At 41.0% G+C, this 20253-nt stretch overlaps 1 protein-coding gene across 4 annotated transcripts in view; it reads right to left on the bottom strand.

Moving 5' to 3' along the window:
* Window positions 1-10010: 10010 nt before the first annotated feature.
* The window catches only part of LOC5573486 (myb-like protein AA), a 166874-nt gene continuing 156631 nt past the window's right edge, over window positions 10011-20253 (bottom strand). Inside the window, exons 2-5 of one of the 4 annotated variants that reach the window (XM_021842256.1) lie at window positions 15279-15585; window positions 14233-15188; window positions 12185-13344; window positions 10011-11349 (exon numbers count right to left, since the gene is read on the bottom strand). In XM_021842256.1, the coding sequence (XP_021697948.1) occupies window positions 10998-11349; window positions 12185-13344; window positions 14233-15188; window positions 15279-15585 (2775 nt within the window). In that variant the 3' untranslated portion in view covers window positions 10011-10997. Of the gene's footprint in view, window positions 11350-12184; window positions 15586-20253 lie in introns of all 4 variants that reach the window. The other 3 variants (XM_021842257.1, XM_021842255.1, XM_021842254.1) reach the window with 3 other exon arrangements.

Below are 20253 nucleotides of genomic sequence, written 5' to 3'. Positions count from 1 at the left end.
CAACAATCTACATTTTATTTTCGGAGCGTGTGGAGCAGTGGTACAAATACAATTTGTTTGTCTTTGAATGGAACTGCGACGAATTTGCAAAAAATATCATTTACATTATAAGATTTATTGTTCTTCGTTAATAATAATCCTGCCCAAAATATGAGCAAATGTGAGGATTTAATGGGAATTTCAAAAAAAGTAGTTTTATTTTTGACAGTTCGGCCAAGTATGACAATATTCTTATTAGAATCAATAAAACCATCTACCATTCTGACAATTTCCATATTTCTTGTCAAAAACCAAGAGTTTCTGAATGTTTTATTGATAAATACTCCGGACTGAATTTCACATTCAATGCATCCATTTCTGTTTGATAGTTTCGGCATAAAATCACTCAATGGAGGTTTAGTTTTCGTCTCAACCGATTTTTTTTCGAGCATTCTGTTTACTACTTGCTCTAAGCAGTTATTACCCTGTCGGAGAAGTTGTTTTATTTGGAACAAGAAACTTTCAAATGGATACGCCGATATTGTGTTCAGCGAACCAAACCGATTTACATCGTTTACAACGTGTTCCAGGTTATGGATGTTGCTCGTTATGTACTGTTCTCCATATATTTCTTTGTACTCTTCGATAAATTTCATGAAAATAGCTTGTGCCACTGGTCGCATATGTGCATAATAATCCGATGAACAAATTGTCACTGCAGTAAACAACAATAGAAAATGTTTGTACAATCTTTCACACAAAGTATCTTTTAAAACAACTATTTCGACATACAGCAAAAATGTACGCCACTCTGTCCCTTTCCAAAAAGCAAGACAATCCATGCCTCTCATTTTTCGATGAATTTCTTTGGGCAATTTAACATCAATCATTGCAGCTGACAATTGTTGTATTTGGAAGGCACTTAACTTTCCTGTAAATCCAAAATGCCCGTCTCTCCATCCGGTCATCAGACGTTTCATCACACCTAGTTCTAAGAGATGAAGTGGATCGGCAATTACAAAATCTTGTATCATGTCCAAGTGTGGAATTCTTAGCAATGGAGTTTCTGGTCCAATTTGATGACTCCCGTAAGCCTTTTTACGGAAGTTTTCGTCGGTTCGTAAGGCACATCCGAGAGCAGGGAAAACGACTGTTTTAGAATCATGGGAATATTCTCCTTGAATAGTGCATTTTAGGCAACCATTTTTTCCATTGAAATTCACAACTCCTTTAAAGAAAAGAAAACGTAGTCCTATGTCAAAATATTGATGTTTGAATTTGAAGAAGAGTGTTCAAAAAACATTTTCTGTGGAAACGTTGGTCATAGGAGGTAGGGAGCCAGATCCTATTATTAACACTTATGATTAATTTCAGCAGAGTTTTTTTTAGCTACTGGGCCCATATTTGGCCTCAACATGTTTCGTATAGAAATGCTTCTTGTTGCAAAATTTCAGAAAAATCACGCGACACCATAATGAACCATGGATGAGGCCAAGGTCTTTACCCTATAGATATATACAGTCAGGTCTCCTATAAGACGCAGTCACCCACTTTCTTCCCGCCGCAATCCTTCAGCAGTTTTAAATAGAATGTAGCAAATTTTTAGTCTATGACTGGTACATGATATGAACTTATTACCTACCGAATTTAACCTGAATCAATCGATCGACAGCTGAAAAAAATAGGTGGACGTTAAATGGGTAGCAGCGTCTAATAGGAGACCTAACTATATGCATTATTAATCAGTCGTGTCGGGTGGATTTCTGCTCCAAGAAAGCCACTTGACATCTTCAGCAATAGCCCTTAAAATGGTAGTAATAGGGTAACTTGTAATATATTTCCGACAACTTTGTTCTCTTTGTCATAGGAGGTTTTCCGAATCCTATTGGGTTGAATTTCATTAAAGTGCTTTGATCAAAAGTTCAATTTAGAACTTTGTTGACAAAAACATGCTGTAATGAAAATAACAAAACTGCCGAAAAAGCTTAAGTTTCACTGGATACCAGTTTATCACCAAAAGTAGGTGCTCTGCTCAAATTATCCTATTTTCGTCAACTAATTATGTTATGTAAAAATAAAAAAATCATTTACCCTTGAGAAATGCCCTTGCAGGTGAATCACATATGAAGCATCTAAGCTTGACTGTTATGATGTGATGATGTATGATGTATCCATCTTGAAGAATTGGAATTATTTCATCCACAAAAGGAGTAAGGAATTCTTTCAGATCAGTCGGTTTGGTTTTGCCGAAAAATATACCTATTGGCAATGCCTGTAGGCTTGGAATCTCGTGCACGTTGCACAAAATGGGCCAGAGTTGAAATTTTGAGCTCTTGTGGATAGGCAAGCCATCAATATTAATGTTAACACTAATATTAATATCTTCAGATAAGCTACTAAACCACTTAGATAAACACTCTGTAATGCCATGATGCCAATATTTACCACCGGCTATTGGTACGCAGCGTTTTCCGGTGTTTTTTGGAGTATTTAAAAGGGTTCTGGGATCCATTGGCAGGCTTGCATCGTTATATTTATCTTTGATCAATTGTAGCAAATCCTTTAAAGCAGTGTGAGATATATTGTGATCAAGTGCCCAAATGCGCAATGCCTCTTCCGTGTCGCTTCTTCCTTCAGAGATTTCGGGATTTATGTCCACCTCACAGGGTACTTCACTGTTTATGCATTCTTCGAAATCGTTTGGAACTGTACTATCATGAATATCTTGGCTACTACTGGCATTGCTATCATTGTCTGGAGGATCACAAGGCTCGCCTGTTCAAAACAAAAATGTGACTCGAAAGTTAATCAAATTACAAAACTATTTGAATAACAGCATCACTTACATTCTTTTTCCGAAACCTCAACAAATGGTGGATTATCCGGAGAGTATTCCGACACCGTATGATTTTCATAAAAGTTTCCGGAGTACATTTGCTTCAAAGCGTTCTCATACTTTTCACGCATCTGTTTTAATTTCCGACAGTATGATCCACTTTTTCTATATTTCTTATATATTTTATCCATTTTGGAAACAAAATATGCTCTAAATCTTCAAGAGCTGAAAACAATGCAGACAACTGTTTGACAGTTTGTATTTTGAATGTGCAGCTCTATGAGATATAAATAAGAAATCTGAACATCTGCTTAAAAATGTATTACAAAGCTCTTATCCAAGCACAGACATAAAGTAGCTTCCAATGTGTTTTGAAAAGCTTGTATTGAGCATATTTATAAATAAATCATAAGATTTTGAAACATAGATCTGAATAAAGTTTATTCGATGATAAATGTACTCATTATTCAGCTTATCCAAAACCTTTTATTATGGCTTAACTATTTGTAGGTATTACATTTGTTCAGCTTATTGTTGGGCACATCTGATGATACTGAATTAGCGTGTTTTAAAACGCTATGATCCAATGTAGTAAAACTGTTATTCAGGCTGTAACAATGTCGTCAAATACAAGTAGTAACAGTGACTTACAAATCTTTAATTCAGCTAGTTATTCAGACTGAATATATTGTTGATTCAAGATTGACAAAGCGCCTAAAAACCTGTTTCAAAGTACATTATTGGGCTTGAAGCACATAGTGGAATTAAAGCTTTTGTAATGGTAGAAAAAAACTTTTATTCATGACATTATTCAGTACACATAGCTATTCAGCACATCAGATTTTTGTTTGACTGTTATTTGACTACTAGTTTTACAACACTTTTTGGTTATTTGTTGGGAAACGTTAGATCGACTTCTGTAAACTGCTTTTTACAGATACAATTGTTGAGTGGAACTTAAGCTTTTTAATAGAATAAAGAATGTCTTATTCAGCACATTAGTAAAACATTTCATACAAGTCGAATAAAAATCTTTCGAAACGTTTAAAAAGTGTTGATTAGATTGTTAATCATTCCAATTCAAGATGCTGAACATTGACTTTAACTAAAATCCAAAAAACATCTTATTGGCTTCAAGTAGAGCAACATTTTTATTCAGCATTCATTACCATTATTAAACTGTAATTAAACACACATGCTTATTTGTGACTATGAATTGTTAGTTGGGTCTACTAGGAATTCCTCAGTAAATTTGACCTGGGATTCCTCATAATCTTCCTCCAAATGCTACTCATATAGGGTGCTACGCATGATCTTCCAAAAAATTCTCCAGCAATTTCTCATGTAAAACCTTTTTGGTTTCAAAAGTTCGTTTAAGTTTTCACACCAGTCAGTACTAGAGAGTTATTCTAGTAATTCATCCAATCATTAAAACACAATTTTTTACAGGGATTTCGTCTGATATTCTTTCAATTATCCACATCGAATTCATCTACGGTTACTTTAGAAATAACAAAAGTTTGATCAGAGGATATTTTAGAAAGTAAACCCAAGTTTTTTTTTCTAAAGTTAATGCAAAAATTTCTAAAAACAAATCTCTTGAGCAGAGTTGGGAATGGTAATAGTAGTAGGCTTGAGTTTTAGCGAAAATAACGTGGCTCTTCTAAGACAGTACCAGATTTCATCACCAAAACTCGTACCAATAAGCTCATATGGTTGAAATAATTGAATTTCTGTTAGATATCATTGATTTCCTTAGGAAATTGCATACATTTAGGCGTTTTCCGCGTAATTCTTGAAATTTAACTATTCGTTATTTATGTAAATATTGCATTGTTAAGAATTTTACAAGCATATTCGGATTCAGGGAGCTCAAATTTATCATATAGAGTTGTTTTGGAAACTAACAATAATGGCATTGACAAGTGATCAATTTCACCCCGAAATGAGATCCTCTGATTTTTTATTTTAGAGGTATTTGTTTAGTGTTAACACATAATGACATTTGTTAGAAAATTTCGGTACATAAGTCGATGAGGCTCACCTTTGTACTTGTTTTCCTGCATTTAGTTGTTTGGCATTGTTAACATTATAGAAAACAGACTAGTAAAACCGTGAAAAATGATCAATTTCACCCGAAATTACGGTACCCCGTTCTACAGTATCTCTTTTCAGTGGCAATGGATAAAAATTACCCCGATGTACAGAGAAAGCAAAAAAACAGAGGGGGTTGTGTGGGGAAAGACGGGGTAAGACCTAAGCAATTTAATTCATATGTAAAAATCAAGTATCAATAAAAACTTATTTTGACGCAGCATGTCGGTTTTTCCAACCTTAGGTATGTAAAAAATATATCACAGGTATTGTATTTGTAAAAAAATATTTATTTCTTGAAGCTTGAAAAAGTGATGTCTTATCACGATTATTTTTAGCGACGGGGTAAAACCGCCCACCCACGGGGTAAAAGCGACCACCACGATTTTCGTACACAATTTTGCTGAAAAATATATCAGTTCCCCGTGATTCTAAAAAGTATAATGAATTCTACATTGATTAACGTGGATATTGAATCATTTTTAGGGTGAAATTATTCAAAAAAAACTTAGATATATATTTCTAATTACTTTGAAAAACCTATGTTTTTGAAAAATATGCGGATTTGGCTTATATTTTTTACAAAGTTTATTTCATTTTACATGAATAAAAATGTACAACGTAGTTACAACATTTAAACTGTTAAAGACATTTTATTTTGTATAAATTAGAGGTGGCGGTCTTACCCCATCAACAGTGGTCGGTTTTACCCCGCTTGCGCAATTTTCACAACTAGGGCCTTATTTCAAAGCTAAATATTTACAATTCATATTCCACTTTACTGAACCATATTTCACATTTCTGTTGAAGCATGGACAGGTACCGTAAAACGGGGTAACTTTGATAATGCGGGTAACTTTGATAGTGCGAGACCCCCAACATAGTAAACGAAATATCGAAGTTTCTGTCAATCAGTTAAGGAAAACGAATGCAAAAGTAAAGAGTATTGGTATAACACTTCATGTCTAAGCTATTTTCGTTGAAATCAAGTGCATTTGAAGATTTTTATGCAAATATTAAAAATTTACAAGATTTTAGCATTTTTGCAACGCTTACAAACAATCTGTTCTACGACCACTATTTGATGAAGTCATAATGAGTTCGTCACTTACCCATGACAGCCTAGTTATAGTAGAACATGAATACGGTCTCAAATCTCTTAGCGAAAACCATTTTTACAAACTGGGACCATTTTTGTAATCTAAGTCAGAAATTTCTATATAGCGTTAAACGCCTAGAGGTATGCAATGCCCTATAAATGTTCCGTGATTCATTCAATCTTGTTCGATTTATACTCCATTATCAAAGTTACCCCAAAACAGAAAACCGACTTTCGATTATATGAAAAATTATATATCCATTCAGAATAAATCTTTTGGCAATCTATCAAGTGCAATCGATAGCTAGGATGTCAGTACTTGTTTTAAAAATATGAAATATTATTCTTTGATACAGAATGCATAAATATTGAAGTTTTCTTCGAAAAAACTATCAAAGTTACCCCGTTTTACGGTAATTTGTTATGTTTTTACAAAACATCCCTTCCAAAATCCTTAAGTAAGTATCTGTTAAATTTAGATCAAATTCAATATCGACAAGCAGAAACTTTGTTTTTGATATTCATTACGAAAAAAATAATGTAAATGGTTCGGAATGTCAAAAATCTTGTGTTTATGGAAAGTGCTTCGTGAACTTTTAAGAAAGCCGGCATTTACATGTCAAACTGAAGGTGGTCCGTCTTACCCCGGCGGGCGCTCTTACCCCATCTTCGCCTACAAGACACGGCCGCATGACGTTAACTACGCCACGCCAAGTGATTTTCTGCATTTGAATTTTAGTCGATTGCCATAGTTGCAGCCTTCTTTAATTCAAACTCTAACATAATATCTTGACGGTCGCAACATTTTAGATTTTAAATTGACACCCAATATATTGTTGTAAAATGTAGTTAATATCAAAAGAAATATGAGCGAAGAAGTAGAAATTGGTCCCCTTTTATGGTGCGCTTCCCAACCCACGTGTTTGAACGTGTTTTGTTGCATAAGAAGAGGGTCGACATTTTTCAAATTTTCGACAGTCTATCGTCAAAAATCAAAAGTTTTCTCAATATGAATAAAATGTTGTATAAACTTCCGACCGATTGTTAAGAAATTATTGAAAATCTACCGATAAATGGCTGAGTTATTAGTATTCAAAATCTTACATAATTTCGTGATGGTCGCCAGCGTTGCCAACCTTCCAGATTTGTCTGGAATATTCCAGACTTTTGAGGATCAATTTTACAAAAATCTGGAAGATCCAGATAAAATTTGTGATGAATTTGTAAGGTTTTGTAAATTGATTCAAAAATTGGTTCGTGGATGCTCGATTCGGGATGGATTAAGAACTGGGCAGTGCTAAGTTACGGCTCACACTATTGTTGATTATTAGAGGAGCGACAGATTGCGCGGATTTCCGAAAAAGGAATTTGGTGAGTTTGATCTAATCAGCAGCGCATGATCGCAATGCGTAAATAATTCATTTGTCTGCCGAAGTATACCAAACGTATCCCATGGCACTACCCTTTCCATCAACATTCCACAACATCCCGTAACACCTATGAGAGGTCGTAGAGTTCTCTGCATCTTTCTTTAGTAGGTGTTCAATTAATCATACTTTCCCATTCCCCAGCTTTCGCAAGGACGTGGCCAGGACAGCTCTCGATTATTGGAGGATGCGTCAATCTTGTCTAAGAGTTAGAGGTCAGTCCCAAATTTCTGACTTTGGTAATGGACGAGAAGGAGGCAACCCTCATACAATGGTCTAGGACGAATTTGTGCGAAAAGCTTAATGCTAATGCTAATTTGTAAGGTTTTGTAAATAATTTGTAAGGCTCTCCTTATACGACATTAGAGATCCAGACTTTTCCAGACAAATTTTCAAAATCTTCCAGATTTTTGAAAAACCTGACGGTCGCAACATTTTAGATTTTAAATTGACACCCAGTATATTGCCGTAAGACTTAGTCAACGTCAAAACAATGAGAATTTTTGGTAAATTCATTGTAAGCATTCGTTTAAAAATGTGGGAGAATCTCCAAAGATACTTTGGGAAGACCAAGAAAACGCTGAAAGTGAAGGTAGGAATCTTTCCAAAAGTGAATGAAGGAAATTCAGCAGAACATTTTACGCTTCCCGCTGTAGAGTGTAAATCATGGAAACGACTGCCTATGTATCAGGCGTAAGGAAAGGCGTGCTATAATAAGCCTCTGTACGTGCCATAAATTGTTTTGTTCTTTCGACTTTTACTGTACCATGTGAAACTTGTAAACAGTGAAAGTCAAACGTTTTATAGCATGCACAGGCTCATGATGGAAGAAAGGAAGCGTAGGGAGACGGTTTCTTGTCCGTCTCGGGTTCTAGCAAATGCTATGAACTGTGATAGATTAACTGTGATATAATAAGAGAGGAAGATAGAAGCAAGTGAAAGATACAACTACAAAGTACGAGGAAAGGGACGGCCCTGGGATTGAACCCATGACCTTCTGCTTATAAAACCACCAGCCCCGTCACCTTCCCCCAATGCTAAACAAGAAAAAAAGGCTCTCTCTTTGAGGCTTTCGTTCGCTGCTCTTATTCATCAAAATTGTTACAACTTGTGATACATTGCCGGTCGTAGACAGCTACAGATCGGATCTTTTCCTTCGCTTGCTTTGATCGTGCTTCAAAATCAATTGAGAACGAATTTTACAATGCCTGGCTTCCCGAGGAGGAAAGAATAACTCGCAATAACTTATGCATAGGGTAAGTGTTCCCTTAGTTGTGGGTGTTCCTATAGTTGCGGTAGTGCCGTTTTCACTGATTTTATTACATTAACCACAGAACCGACACTGCCAATCGACGTATTGGATTGTTGATTCACGGAATAGTTGAAAAGAGCGTTGAAATTGCTTTAAAACTGATGAAATATCACTAAAGTTGCTAAAACTTTACTTGCTTGTACCAATAGTTGCGGTAAAGTGTTCCTATAGTGGAGGATCCCATAAGAAATCAACGGATACCGCAACTATAGGAACACAAATTAAATATATACCGCAACTAAAGGAACAGTATACCAATAGTGGAGGTATTATTTTTCACTGACATGCCGTGGATTACTGCGATGAAATCATTTTTCTCATTAAGTCAACGGTCATTACTTCCCGTTAAAACATTAACATGTACATAAATTGCGCATCTTGAATTTGGGCGTTTAAATGAAGTTCAATCGTGCTTAGTACCTCCACTATTGGAACATTTACCCTACCATATGTTGGTATCATACCATAATTAGGCATTGTTCAGTTGTCAATACCTCATTTTGGTATTATAATGGTATTTGAAAAATACTTCATTTTGGTTTTCGATAGCTATTGAGGAATGCTGGAGGTTTTGAACTACTATCGGAAAATTTCCCTTTTATATTAAAATCCATCAAATATTATTAAGGTATTACAATACCTGATCTAGTTATCAGCTTGGTACTTGTAGAATATGCAGAAGGTATTATTCGAGGTATTTTACCTCTTATGCAGGGCTCATTCATACCTCATTCAGGTTGTAAGTATTGGAAATTATCTGGTATGGAATACCTCAATTTGGTATTCAGTAGTTATTTTTTTCTGCTCGGGTTTCGATGAAACTAATTAGGTTGTTACGTGCAACGCTGGATGGATCGAAGAATAGCGCATGGATTGAAGACGTTTGTTACATTCTATGGATTACAGCGAGGAGACGTACTTTTAAATTAGCTGTTCAACATTGCACTCAAAGGTGCAATAAGGGGATCAAGCAAGCAGAGGGAAAGCACTATTATCACATGGTCGCATTTGCTCGTCTATTTTGCGAACGGACGATATCGATTTTATTGCAATCGATCAGAGGAAACGGAGGCAAAGGAACATACTTTCATTACCCTGAAAAGGGAGACAGTGAGGACAGTCTTGACTATCAGTTCTACCGAAACGGAGTACATGGCACAGGTAGCTATAGAGTGATACCTATAATGGTTTCGTGCTGAGGTAATGCTTGAAAGAGTTGAAGTCGAATATGAACCGTGATATCAAAAATTTCAATAACAATACTTTGCATAGTTATTCATTTATTTACTTAGAAAAGTTTCGGCAGTTACAGAGCATCTTAGTAAGGGGCTTAGAGCAGAAATGTCATTCTGTTTCCTAAGTGATATCATTTGTAGTTGGAAGTTTGGAAGAAATATACCCGAATGAGGGCTAACCAAATATAACACGGGTAATTTAAAGGCATTCCATATAGTTTGTTTTCCTGTAGACGTTCGTTTTAGTACTTTTTACAGCATATCATAATTTAATTAAATAGGTACTCTCATTCGTAACAATTTTGTTTTCGTTCCCAGAATTATTTACTCTACAACGGAGTCTCCCCTCTGTTGGCTCAAAATACTATACTAATCCTACTGACTTTGTTGTCATTTTGCGGTCACTAACTAACATCTTGAGTTTGAAACTCTTTTTTTTTCTATTGCTCCCTATGGTGGTCAAGCCATAACAGAAAGTACGAGCTACTGAATATCCTAACAATACATTTTAGTGGGTGAACACCCGGTTCTCGGAAAAGGGTCCCATTAGTTTTAACAATCTATGTCTGGCAACTTTCGAACTGATTGGCTTCCCCGAGGAAGACCATTTTCCTATTATAGGTTCATATGTACAAAAGATGTTTCTACCATCAGAATTTGTGTTTATCTGAGTGAAGAACTTTCGCTGCGCGAAGACGTTCTGCGGTTGCACTTTCTAGCTGTTTCGAAATCGTTGTTTGTTAACTTTCACTTTTATGTATAGAAATTTACTACAAGGGAAAAAACTAAAAAGCATTCACACGCACTTGCATTCTTCATTGGGTAGCGGGGAAATCCAAGATTTGTTCTCTACTCACTAGTGATTAGCTCTAAACAAGAAGTAATTTGAACTATGTTTAAAGGTTTGATTGGCTTCCACACACGCGCTCTTCTACGCAACAATCAATCATCTCTCGCTTGTTCTCGCGTGCATCAACGACGGACGGTTCCAATATTGGCACTTGTGGTGGATCGCCTAGTTCTTGATATTGCTGTACCCGGAGTTGATCTGCACCCTTCGGTACTTGCTGTTGATCGGGTACACGTAGATTGGCTTCTGCTCGGATGCTTCCGCTTGTTCGTCCGATTCGGCTTCCAGATCCGCGTCTTCTTCGTAGGAGGAAGCTTCCTCGCTCTGGCGATCCTTCGCGCCGGCTCCCATCTGTTCTACAATGCCGCTGTCGACGACGGGCAGTTCCTCCAGGTTCTGGGTTTGGGCGTTCTCTTCGGCCACCTTGACGAACGCTTGGGACAGCTCACCGTTCAGGTGCGTCACTCCCTTAGTGCCGATGTCGTACATGAAGATCTCCTGGTCGTCGTTCTCGTTGCTGTCGGGAGGGAAAGAGTCATGTTATTCGGTTTTATGGGGATGTTTGAGCTGATAAACTAATTTTCTAATTTTCGGTGGAAAACTAATAAGAAGACTAATTGAAAGATACGGGCCTATCTAGAGTACGGCACTATATGTACATCTTTAATGTTTAAAACAATTAAAAATACTTCATTTTGGTATTCGATAGCTATTGGAAATTATCTGGTATGGAATACCTCAGTTTGGTATTCAGTAGTTATTTTCTTCTGCTCGGGTAGTCGGACTGGTAGTGACTGTGTCGAAGACAAAATACTTGCTGGTAAGCAGAACCCAGCGCGAAAGGCTTACCTAGAAAACAGTAATGGAAGATGGGAATACTTTCGAGGTGGTGGATGAGTTCATCTAACAAGGATCCTTGGTGACATTTTATGAGAATATCTGTCATGAAATAGGGAGATGTAGCGTTTGTGGAAGTCGAACCAACTATAAGGTGCAGAATAACGAGTGATGTAAGAAGATACGCTTCCGTACCAAAATGTCAAGTAAAAACGCGTGCACGAAACATGGTCTATGCTCGAAAATGACCTGCAAACACTAGAGGTTCTTATGCGACGTGTGCTTAGGAAAATCGTTGGAGTTACAGCAAACTCAGTATTCAGAAGGTAGCAACACCTGGAAGAATATGATGGGCAGGGCATGTTGCAAGAATGTCTGACAGCAAAACTGAAAATATGGTGTTTGCTTCGGGACAGCTTGGTACAAGATGGTGTGAAGCTCAGTTTAGCTTGAACTTGCTTGAAGTTGAAATTATACTTCATTTTGTAGACTAAAGTCGCTAAAACTCTACTCACCGTGTAACGAGAAGCACAACGCTCTGCAGATCGATATCGGTTTTGCCCTCGCGTTCCAACCACCGCTTGAAGTTCTCCGTCGATGGCTTCTTGATGAGCTGCTTCAGCGCTTCGCCGGCGATGAACTTAACCTTCTGCGAGTCCAGCAGCGTATCCCGCTCGAACCGAGGCTGATCTGGTTCTTCCTCGCCGGAAACCACCGATCCCTCCGCTTCGGCATTGATGACAAAGTTCTTGTTGGGCATGATGTTGTCCACTGGGGCCAGTACGACCACGCTGGAAATGCGTCTGCCGCGAAGCTCGGCCACGTCCGGAATCGGGAACTGAGCTCCGTTGATCTTCAGCGGCAAGTACCGGTTGTAGCTCTGTTCGTCGTTCTGCTCGGCGTTGGCAGCTCCCGAGGTGACATCAACCGATGGCAGAATGGTTGAATCGTGTTTGATGTACCGATCGGTGACGTTCTTCTGACTGGACGAATCGAATCGCACAACCTTCAGGTCGACGTTTTGCTTCTCAGGCATGGTATCTTGCGGTTGCTCTTCGTAGCTGGACGGTTCGTACTTGGAGCGCTTATCTTTGACGTCATAGTTCTTGGAGATGAACTTCTCGGCTACCTTTTCACCATTAGGCTTGACGACGGAAACAACGTTGCTGGAGCCGGCCAGCTGGGAGGCACCACCGGAGCTGAAGAAGTTAGCCAGATGCTCTGGGGGCAGGTTGTCCAGGGAAGTTTCTCCCAGCTTGTCGTAGTCCAGGACGCTGATGTCGGCATTGTCGAGGATTCCAGAGGAGAGCAAATGCTGACGGATGTCATCGGGGACTTCGGCGGGAAGGTCGAGGATGGCTTTCTGCTTCTTTTCCGAGATTACGGCTGATGCAGGGGTGGTGGTAGTGGTCGTTGGGCGCTGGGTGGTTGTGGATCTGGGAGTAGTTGGGAGCAGTGGAGTAGTTTTGGCGAAGGTATTGGCAGTGCGAGTTCCGAACGTGGGCTGCGATTGGAATTGCTGGCGCTGCTGCTGTTGTTGGTGTTGGAACTGCTGTTGGTGCTGCTGTTGATGCTGTTGTTGCTGTTGGAACTGTTGTTGAGGTTTGGGGGACGAGGCAAAGGTAGCGCCACCGTTCCAGACAAAGTTCGTCTGATGGGCAGGTTGAGGTCGCTGCTGTTGGGGATGAGATTGTTGTGGTTGAGATTCTTGTGGTTGTGATTGTTGTGACTGGAAGTTGTTGCGTGGCGATACGTTGATGAGATGCGCGACTTGGTTAGCGACCCGAAGGCTTTGATTAATCGGTTCGGAGTTCGGTATGATCTGAGGCGTGGGAAGGGGTTTGCTAATGTACTGCTGAGGCGTTGACGGAGATGGAGCCGTGGATTGCGCATAATCCTTCGGTACAGCGTTTTCGAATTGAGGGGCGACGGAATGGCTGATTAGTTCCTGAGATGGTTGGATGTTGAATGTGGGAGTGGACAGGAAGCTTTGCTTCTGTCCATCCGATTTGATGTGCTCGGTAATGTGGGATTCGTATTTGGGAACACTTTGAACGAGTTCACCGCCAGCCGGGAGGATGTTACGGAGGTTGTTTTGATGGTCGGCGGCGCTTGTGGGATAGTTAGGGGTGCGAGTGGTACTGAGGTTGGGAGCTGCCTGTTGTACGAGTCCCCCTTGGACAGGACGTGGGCTTTCAACAAAGTTGCCGCGGATGGCCGGGAAGTTGTTATCTTGGAAACGGGGTGGTTGGGGTTGAGGTTGAGGTTGTGGTGGGGGTGGAGGTGGTAGATTATGGATAGAGGGCTTTGGTGGTTGAAGGGTTTGCTGGTGCTTATGGAAGTTATTGAAGGGTTGATTGAATTGATTTTGTTGAGGGGCTGGCGAGTATTGATGTCTTAGAGGAGGTTGGTTGTTGATGTTGTGCAATGGAATGGGGATGGGTTTGGGTTGAGCGGCTTGTTGTTGGTAGTCTTGAGGTTGCGGTTGACGAAGCTGTTGAGGTTGTGGGAAGAATTGAGGCTGAGCTTGTGTTTGAGGCGGGGACTGGGGTTGTGAGGTTACCGGAGCATTGAAATGTACTTGTTGCCGAGGTTGCTGTACGTATTGTTGCGGCTGTGCAACAGGTGCTCTGAATTGCTGTTGGGGTTGTGCAAAGTTTCTGCTCTGGTCAAATTGTTGGAAACGATGAGATTGAGGTTGGTATTGTTGGTATTGATATTGCGGCTGAGCACGGTATTGAGGGACAGCGGTGGATTGTCCAAAGTTCTGCACAAAGCTCTGATGAGGCTGAGGAGCTTGTTGGTGGTACTGAGGTTGCGAAGCAAATGGGACTGGAGTTGGGAACGATCTCTGTTGGAGGAACTGCTGGTGCTGTTGATAGAATTGATCAGCCTTGTGTTGACTAGAATGATGCTGATGGTGGAGTTGAGGTTGGGACTGTTGATGAACAGCTTGATGCTGTGGTTGTGTCTGTGCTTGTGGTTGAGGCAACACGTGTCCTTGCGGTAGAGCTACGACGGGTTGAGCAACACTTTCGCTCTCTGTCTCCGAGATCTGATGTCCAGACTGGTGTTTGTCTTCTACACCGAATGAGATACGGATTCCGCTGTTACTGTGATATTTCTCAGAATCTGGGTTGATGATAGCTCTAAGCGTCGTAGTTTTCTGAGGAGGACTTGGCGTAACCACAATGGGTTCTTCGTGCAGAGAGCTTTCATCGACCTCTTCTTCGCTCTCGTCAGGCAATGGCTTCAGAGCAGGGATTGGAGTATCCAATACAATTCCGTGTTTGTCGTCCTTGTGATATTTTACGTAGAATACTTGCACTTCTTCCTTCTTCTTCTTTTGCGAAGGAACAATTGACTGCTGTTCGTATAGAGTAGAATCGTTGCTCTCCTTGATGATAATTTCGATGATCGGTTCCGGAGCTTCCAAGTAGACTGGATGATGGTGGTGTGGTCCTGATGGCGGCAATGGCTGATAGTTGTTCACCGAATTGGAAACGTCACTTTCGAAACCTGTGGGAAGGACATGAGAAGGATAAAGAGGATCGTGTTCGGAAGACTTCAAAAGCGGTTCCAATTGGACCGCATATGAGGGGCGTTTACCATGGTACTGGTGGGACGGTGATTGTGAGTGGTGGATATAGTTGTTGGGATGATAGTAAGGTGGCCGGGAATCTTGGAAGGCGTTCGAGATGCGACGATCCGCTCGATACGGAACCGTCTGATAGTAGTTGTAACCATAATTTCCCAATTCCAAGTTTCGCTTTCCGCGAGCATCTGCATTGGTGGTCTCTTTCGTCTTTTCTTCGGTAGCCTTTTCCTTTTCGGAAGCGCTACTGTCTGCGTCTGTCACCTTTGATGTTGCATTTTGCGCCTCAACGCGTTGATACAATGCCAACACGGCAATCAACTGAAAACACAAAAGAGAATAAAATCAGATTAGAGAAAAATGGTTAACCGGAATTCAAAACACGGCGCAGATAAAAAACACATGATCCGCTATAATGACAATTATCATCCATCGCTTCATCCCGTTCCTGGTCATGGTTTCGATCATACAGACGTGCGCAGACTTACAACACTAAACCTAAACCTGCATCCATCGTCATCAAAAAAAGGAAAAATACACATTTCTTTTAATTGGAGGAAATTAAAGTTCATCTACCGTACGCCGGTCGGATGAATGGTGATTAAGCGGACCACCTATTCCGCACTCTGGGTGCTGATTAGGGTGGTTCAACTAGAGAAAATGGGTGTAGAATAACATTTCCCATATCCTTCTTATAATTTTCATGATAAAAATAGAGTTCTACCAAATTTTCAGCTATTTTGGTGGTGATTAAATGTAAACCCAAAGACAATTTAGTTTAGGAAAATGTTGCGAAAAACTTATCTATATAAGTTTTTATAAAAACAATAAGCGTGTATGGGCTAACTTTCAATCCTCACCAAAAGGGCTGAAAATTTGACAGAACTTTGTCATTGAGATTGTAAGGAAGATATTGGAAATGGGATATTTTTTTTATTGTATGATTCACCCTACCGCTGATCCCCCGACTATTGTCGCCGTCTTCAACGACCGTGCTCGTCACAGCAGCGACCAATTATACGAGAAGGAAACACTGCCGGTTGTCAGCTCAGTAGATTAGGCACGAACGAAAGCGAAAGGGTGCATCATTCCGACCCCGCAAGGGAAAGATCCGAAATCTCTTGTTATAAGACGCGTCACCATCGTTGTAGGCGTAACCGATGAGTGGCCAAATGTCCGCAGCATGGCGCGAACGGATGACGAAGATCGGACGGACGTGAATTATGATCACGGTGGGTAATGATGATGATCATGAACATCATCACGGTGATGATGAAGGGGTCGGTAACGAACGTGTGTTGCCTTGGTTCTGCTTGATCGTGCTCCGAGATCATGTATGATTTCGGACCGTTTTTTTCATCTGAGGCATAAATGGCCAAAAACGTGCCGAGTCGTGGAGTGCGTTCCGATACGTGTCAGATTGGGAGATGGTTAAGTGATTCACTTATGGGTGCGTGCTTGGCAAACGATATTTTATGTTGGCTACAGTGGCTACAGAATTTGCCTTGATACAATTGCGTTATTGTGTAACCTCGAATGGAGAAAGAAGCGAGAGTAAGAATTTTGTTTCATCGATTCACAAAAAAAGACGAAAGATGTTTTTTTTGCATTTTCGTACTGATGTCCTTTTAAGCAGGTTTTTCCTTTAGTAAAACCACTAGTACGGCGGACAAGGGCAACAAGATAACGTCGAAGATGTCCTAGAGTGCATTCGGGATGAAAGTCCAGGGGCTTAACGAAGCCCTCCCCCAGGATCTCTGCAAGTTGAAGAGTTGCCCAGAATATAGTGTGGTTCACTTTTTATGATAGATGCTCCTGTGCTTGTTGGTTCTCTGGTTCTGCCGGTGACTTCCGGTACTCAAGCGCCCCGACGACCCAAAACCGGCGATTCGTCGTAATCGAAACTACTCGGCGTAGTTCCGATGGTGAAACTAGCGTACTCCGATGGAGAGTTCCCCGACGGGGGAATATATCCCGAAACCGGTAACGTTACGCGTTATTCTAATTTTATTGTTTGCCGGTAGACTGCCGAAATCGGCCCAGCGATTCCGGTTGGAGGATGGCTTCCGGTTCACTGGCGCTCCGACGGCTCAAGCCAGTGACTCACAACGGACTACTTAGAATTTTCCCCGACGGTGGATCTATCCTACTCCGACGAAGATTTCCCAGATGGCGGAAGATCTCCCAAACCGATGCTATCCGGGCAGATGCCGAAGTCGGTCCAACTACGCGGTATACTCAATTAGTCCCCGATAGTGGACTTAACCTACTCCAAAACTGACCGGGCAGATGCCGAGGTCGATCCTGCGTTTCCGATGGAGAGAAGCTTGCGATACACAGGCACCTCGACGACCATTTGCCGGTGCTGTTTCGCAATCTACTCAGCTAGTCGCCGGTGGAGGATCTAGCCTATTCCGACTCGATGATGGTCGGTATGGTGCCGAGGTCAGTCCTGCGATTCCGGTGAAGGTAGGCTTCCGGTTCCCAGCACCTGCGAACCGGAAGCCTTAGACTACCCATCACCTATACTACGTGACGCTCGAACTACTCGGCCTAGTTCCCGACGGAGGATCTTGCGTCTTCTCGCCATTTCTGTTGCAGCGATGACAACACGCATATCAGTTAATGCTCTGTCCACCGCGTGCCACGTACTTACGTGTTGACACATTCTCTGCACGATGTTGTCGGGGTTTAAATCTCCGTCGCTGCTTCCGAGCATTTCGTTTCGCACTTCCACGTGGACAGTCAAAACTACATGTTGCGGTGTCTCCTCGATGTTTCGAGCAGTCTGGGCAGTGTGGCAACTCTGCTTGTCGGAATTTATGGAGATACTTTCAGAAAAATCCATGACCTGATAGAAACTGTGCCAGGTAAAAGGTTACTTCCACATACTTCCTATTCATCCACGTTGACAGGTTAGGGATGAACCGGTGGGTCCATCTTCCTTTCTCCACGCAGTCAAACTCGTGCTGCCACCTCGCCATAGATCCGATTCTGGCCGTCTTCCGTACGTTTCTGACGTCTCTTCGTTGGTATTACTCGATATCCTCGGCCAAAGTGATGCAAATGGGGATCATACCGGCTATAGAGTAAGGTGGGGCAAAAGTTCGACCTTAGTGGTATAATCAAAGTTTCCAGGAAAACAATAGCAGTTCAAACAAAACAAATACCATACAGTGAACCTTCAACATATTGGCTATAATTTTGCTAAACAAACTTGTGTCAAAATATTTACCCATTTTTAGTTACAACAGTTTCAAAATTGATTGTCTTATTCGAGTTCGAATCTAGTGTGGGGCAAAAGTTTGCTGACTAAAACACAAAAAATCGATCCTTTTATGACAGGCATACTTTACACCAGCCGTAAACTTAAGATTGATGAAAAATACACACTAAATTTTCATCAAAAAATTGCCCAAAACCGGGTTAATTGAAATGTACTCAAAAATAGCAATTTTTCGCAAAACTAAGTGGAAATGTAAAATTTTGGTGACAGTTTTCACACGATCAGACAAATTTAACTAAGTTTGAAGATAATATGTGGATTTTAGGCAATTTGCACATTTTTCCGTGATTTTATACATGGGTCGAACTTTTGCCCCGCTGATTCGAACTTTTGCCCCACTATGGGCCAAAAATTGTTTTCAAGCATTTATGCAAAAACTAATACACCTTAAAGCAACCTTATGATAGGCCTAGAAACGCCCTTACATAAAATATTGAAAAAGATTTTATCTTCAATTGGTTCCATGCAACGAAAGTTTGACCAAAAATTACAATATTCACGTCGAAAAACAACAAATAGCCATAACTTTTCCAAATCTCAACCGATTTTCATAAAAATTTGGGGTGAAAGTCTCTTACTTGAATAGCATTCGAACCAGCATAACATTTATAAGTTTTGTTTTGAATTGAGCTAGAAATCTTAAAAAGAAACTCTTACCCCACTCGAACTTTTGCCCCACTTTACTCTAACGCATACAGCAACTGACGATTGCGTTCAATCATTATTCCCAGGTGCTTCAACACGCGCTTCGGTGCAATTACAAACCTTCCGACGTTGACCTCCATTTGCTGAATCGCCTTGCAGTTGCTGACTAGCAGTACCTCTGTTTTGTGGTGAGCTATCTGCAGTCCTCGATTGCGTCATTTGTTTCCATCACTGACATCTCCACTTCTTCCAGCGTCTCGCCCATCACCGTTAGTGACACATCATTTGCAAAATCAACAATCTTCACCTTCCTGGGTAGCCGCAGTGTCAAGACTCAGTCGAACATCCCGTTCCAAAGAGTAGGGCCGAGAATGGAACCTTGAGGCACGCCCGCTGTCACTTGCATTGACTTCTGCTCTTCATTTGTTTCGTACACCAGGATTCTGCTCCAGAAGTAGCGCTTCAGGATCTTGCACAGATAGTCGGAAACCTTTATTCGGTACAATGCTGTGGCGATGACCTCCCAGCTGGCGCTGTTGAATGCGTTTTCCACATCTATCGTAACTCGTGACCATGGCGCAGTATCGATCTCCTCTTCGTTTCTGCTTCGACGCCTGTTCAACACACTCTAGTTCTCGAGTACCGTCGATAAGCCTGTGGCAGTGCACGTCTTCGGAGAAGCAACGGCGACATTCTATTCCCTTAGTAGGATCCGATGACACTGGCCTGAAACGGCTAGTGAGCTGATGGCACAGGCTGCCCCTGTCTCGTAAAACAGTGGTAGGCCTAAGAGTACGTTCTTAATTCGTCGCCTAGTTGTTCCAACTGAGCGGGAGTAAGCTCAGATGCCATTACCAGACTTGCGCCGATCCGGCTCTAAACATAGTACCTTATGAAGGACTAAGTCAACCCTAACATGGCCTCCCTGCTTGCATAGTCAACTTAGGAGGGAACAGTGTGGGCAAACGCCACGGCAGACTTTGGCCTATCCAGTGCAACAGGTGAGGTGATTGATGGCCCGGGACTAGATGGACATGGATCGCAATAGGGAGTACCTC

The sequence above is a fragment of the Aedes aegypti genome, chromosome 2, assembly GCF_002204515.2.
Source record: "Aedes aegypti strain LVP_AGWG chromosome 2, AaegL5.0 Primary Assembly, whole genome shotgun sequence".
Classification (NCBI taxonomy): Eukaryota; Metazoa; Arthropoda; class Insecta; order Diptera; family Culicidae; genus Aedes; species Aedes aegypti.
The sequence above is the reverse complement of the archived record's forward strand: the minus strand, read 5'-3'. Positions and strand labels throughout refer to the sequence as shown.